Source organism: Vollenhovia emeryi, unplaced genomic scaffold, assembly GCF_000949405.1.
Source record: "Vollenhovia emeryi isolate VEMERY1.0 unplaced genomic scaffold, V.emery_V1.0 DF941768.1, whole genome shotgun sequence".
Taxonomy (NCBI): domain Eukaryota; kingdom Metazoa; phylum Arthropoda; class Insecta; order Hymenoptera; family Formicidae; genus Vollenhovia; species Vollenhovia emeryi.
Genome location: NW_011964598.1, coordinates 1 through 4650, shown reverse-complemented (window position 1 = coordinate 4650; position 4650 = coordinate 1). Strand labels below are relative to the sequence as shown.

The following is a 4650-nucleotide window of genomic DNA, read 5'->3' as shown; positions in this document are numbered from 1 at the left end:
CCAATGCTTGGCCCGATATACGATGACCAATGATTTATCAGTACTTGGCTTACTATATTCACCTATGTCGAAACGTTGTGATTTCTATCAAGTTTGAAACGTTCGCCTAATCGTTGTCCCCGCGGACTATGCTCGCCGGTGGCAGGGTTCGAGGGATTAGGGAAAGCACTCGAGACAGAATTTCGGTAACGTAAAACAAGACTATATGTGATCGAAGAAAACGTGGATACACTCTACATGTACTTAATCTAAGAACGCGGGTGGACGGAAGGACGGACGGACGCGGCGCGAAATGAACGTATGTACAGTGTGACGCGGTGGAATGGAGATATGTACAGTGTGATGAAGATGGCTATGAAACGCGGGTGACGGTTCGCGGCGCGGTGAGCGCGGAACGCGGCGGTAACGGGTGACGGTTCGCGGCGCGGGAATCGGTCGCGGGTGGCGCGGTGCCTTGACGGGAATCGGCTGGCTGCGGCGGGTGCCGAGAAAGCTCGGCGGAAGCGGAGTACCCTCCACTTCCCTGGTCCCTGTGAGCCGTCGGCCGATTTATGGTCAGGTTGCTGTACCCGGGCCCGAGAATCCTCGGTCGAGGCGGAGAGCGCTCCACCCCGTGTGTGTCCGGGTCTTAGAACATATATGATATGGAAGGGGAATGCCTATTGTTTTCGAGAGAAAAATATGTCCGGAGGAAGTGAGAAAGAAAATCGTAGTGGCCTCTCTCTTGTGAGCAACTACTCGAAAGTGCGCATGCGCGCCATTCAATAGTTAAATGTATTATACACTCACACACACACCGATGCTTGTGTGACAGCAAATGGCGCGCATGCGCACTTTCGAGTAGTTGCTCACAAGAGAGAGGCCACTACGATTTTCTTTCTCACTTCCACCGGACACATTTCAATTCCCTATTCCCCTTCCATATTGTTACGCTCCGCGCGCGTCTTCGCGCTCACCGTTCGCGGTGTCTCCGCGCTACCCGGTCGCGCACTCGGTTCTAGAGGGTGCCGGCACTCCTCCGCGCACCTACGCGTCAAAGAGTCACACCAGTTAGAAAGAACAAGAACTTTATTAGAATTACAACACGTCAGCACAGCTCGAGAGCCAAGCTTCGAATCAATCGATAATGTTTATACACAACAGTTGCTCATCGGTATCGTGGCAACCCGCCACGATACCGGGCGCCGCTTTTCATCGAGGGCCGGAATCTTCGCGAGCGTAACAATATCATATATGTTCTAAGGTCCGGGTACGGTGTGCAGGTAGTGCACGCGTGCGCAGTGCCGAGAAAACTCGGCCGTGTCGGAGTACTCTCCAACGCGGGTTTCCCACTGCTTTAGCGAGCGACAGGAGCTAGGTTCTGAGACTTGCGGATGAGCGACTGTTGCTCGGATCCTCGTCTCCAAAGGAGTGCTTTTTAGCGCTCGTTTTCCCCTTTTTATAGGGGCTAATTGATACGCTTCATTAGCCCCTCTCGGGGTTGCGCGTGCGTAGCGGCGCGCGTTGCTCGCTCGGGCCTGGTCGTCGATCTCCGGGGCCGTTCGTGGCCCCAGCTGATCGGCGCGTTCGCTCGCGGCTGTGACGCGCGTTCGGCCCCGCTCGGCGGTCTCCGGGGCCGTTCGTGGCCCCGACTGATCGGCGCGTTCGCTCGCGGCCGCGACGCGCGCTCGGGCCTGCTCGGCGGTTTCCGGGGCCGTTCGTGGCCCCGGCCGAGCGGGTCGGCACGCCGCGCCGGTGTGTCGTGCGTTTATCGGCGCTATGCGCCCGCGTCTCGCCCGACGGATGTTCGGTCGGGCGGCATCCGGCGGATGGAATGCCGGGAACGGTGCATCGGGGGGTGCATCGTTACAAGTTTAGCCAGTCAGGTTGGTACATAATACTATTGAACTTTATATTCTTCACCTGTGACTTACACATACTCTGAAAGTTAAGGTAATAACCTTCGTTATTTTTTTCGAACGCAGTAGAAAACCGAAACGCCGTTTGGATAAAGTGACGACAATGTCGCAAAATTAGTACAGACAAAAAAAAATTTCGAAAATTAAATAAGCTGGAGAAAAATGAAAAAGACAATAGTGAGTATAATATAATAGTTAATAATAAAAATAACAGCAGTAGAGAAGAAAATGATATTGACACTGATGTGCGATTACGTGAGGTTATGTTTGATAGTGAAGAAACAGTTAATACGAGTGAGAATGATTCTATACAAAGCAGTAGTATTAATGATAGTAGTACTAATGTTTCTCATAAAAATGACTCTAATAGTGCAGTATTATGCAATGAAGAAATTAATAGCGTCTCTAATATAAAAAGTAAAATTCAACAGTGGACGCTTGATAATTTGGACACATTGCAGTTGAATGTTGTAACAGATTTGCTACGAATATTGCGAGAGGAAGGACACTCGTCTTTACCAAGAACTGCTCAAAGTCTTTTAGGAACGAAACACCATAGAATTTTACAGCAAATAAAAAGCAATAAAAATACTCAAGGAGAATATATTTATATCGGCATAGAACATGGTTTGAATCACATTATTAATACACAGATATTTATAGAAAAAGAAATTTGTATATTAGTTCACATTGATGGTGTGCAAATTTACAATAATTCACAAATACAAGTTTGGCCAATTATTATGAAAATATTTCATAAAGAATACAATTGTGAACCTTTCACAATTGCTTTATATTGTGGTGATTCAAAACCTGGAAGTGCTCATGATTATCTAAATGATTTTGTAACGGAAGCGACTAAATTAATTAACCAAGGAGTAACAATCAACACAAGAACATATTCTTTTAGAATAATTGCAATTATAGCTGATTCCCCAGCAAGGTCATTTATAAAATGCATTAAACCACCTGGTGCATTCTACGCTTGTGAACGATGTTCAGTTAAAGGAATCAGCGTTGGGAAAGAATTGAAGAAAAAAAGAATATACCCTGAAACAAATTGTTTAAAACGTACAAAAGAGTCTTTCGAAGGCCGAAATCAACCACAGCACCATAAAGATAATGTTATGTCTCCATTGTTACTGTTGCCAAATTTTGATATCATTAATGATGTTCTAGATTCTATGCATCTGCTATATCTCGGAACGATGAAATATTTGTTAGAAAATTGGACTGTGAAAAAAAGTTCTGCAAGATTGAAACGAAGAGATATCAATAATTTTCGCAGAATCATATTAAATGTTACAGCCGATGTGCCTTATGAATTCCAAAGAAAAAAATTTGATGTTTATCTCGTTTCAAGATGTAAAGCCACGCAATTTAGATTTTTCCTATTATACTGTGGTACTGTCGTTTTGAAAAGTGTTTTACCCGATCATCATTACAGACATTTTTTACTGTTTTCTGCAGCATGTCGTATATTGAATAGCAGTGACTTATCGAGGACCACTTGTGATTACGCTAAATATTTGCTAACACAGTTTTTCAGATTATTACCATCATTGTATGGAGAAAGCTCTCAAGTCCTCAGTATGCATAATTTGATTCATGTAGCAAATGATGTGATAAATCATAACATTCCATTAAGTGGCATTTCAGCATTTTGGGGTGAAAGCTACATTGGTCTTTTTAAAAAATTAGTCAAATCTCCCAATAAACCATTAACTCAGATAGTTAATAGATTATCTGAATTAAATTCTGGAAATCGTTTAAAAATTAAAAAAATGTACCCTTTCGAACTGTATAATAGATGATGGCGCTGGACTATTTACTTATGATGGAAATGATTATAAAATTATATCTTCAATTAAAATGAATAACTCTACTTTGACATCAATTCATCCTAATAACGCCGTTTGATTGAAAAATTCACAAATATTTATCATTAAACAAATCATGAAGAAATGTCATAGATATGAAAATGATATTATTACAACCGAAGAAATTTTTGTCCTAGGATATGAAATGACTAATCAACATGAGGCCTTTACTTATCCACTTTCATCGATGCAAGTAGGCATTTTTCGTGAAAATGGATTTATTGCATCGCATAAATTAATATCAATAAAAATGGTTAAGTACAAATGTGTTTTATAGAAAAAGAATTACACGCAGTTACTTTGCTACATTTTTAATAAATCACAAGTGGCAAATGATATTTAAAAGTTAGATTTCTCTCATAAAGCTTCATCTATGAGGAAGCCATAACAATTGAAGCAATGTGCAAATATCTAATTTGCCTACTTTAATGATGAGGAAGAAATTTGCAAATTTCCAATTTGCACGCTTCAATGATGAGGAAGCAAGGTGCAAATTTCTAATTTGCACACTTTCAAGAAACATCGTGCAAAATTAGATATCGCTGCTAAACGTTCCTCTATGAGGAAGCAATGTGCAAATTTCTAATTTGCACACTTTCAAGAATAATTGAAAGAAATTAGACTTCGCTCCTAAACCTTCCTCTATGAAGAAGCCATGTACAAATTTCTAATTTGCACAATTTACTTTACTTTACTTTACTTTAAATTAATTTACATTTTTTCTAATTATATATTATATTCTTCTTCTGTTTTTCAATCCAAATTTCATATATACGAGTATTTCATTAAAATATGATTAATTACTTCTTCAGTCATACACTTGGAAATTTTAAAAGTTATAATTAAACAAAATTTGCGATAGTTACAACAAC

At 41.2% G+C, this 4650-nt stretch overlaps 1 protein-coding gene across 1 annotated transcript; it reads left to right on the top strand.

The window, feature by feature from the left end:
- The first annotated feature begins 1737 nt into the window (after positions 1-1737).
- On the top strand, positions 1738-4027 carry LOC105570817. Its single transcript, XM_012028267.1, has one exon. The coding sequence runs from the start codon at positions 2162-2164 to the stop codon at positions 3710-3712; it is 1551 nt and encodes a 516-aa protein (XP_011883657.1). The 5' UTR covers positions 1738-2161; the 3' UTR covers positions 3713-4027.
- Positions 4028-4650: the final 623 nt, after the last annotated feature.

Coding starts and splice junctions, on each gene's coding strand:
- LOC105570817 (XM_012028267.1), top strand. CDS start 2,162: ATGTTTGATAGTGAAGAAACAGTTAATACGAGTGAGAATGATTCTATA.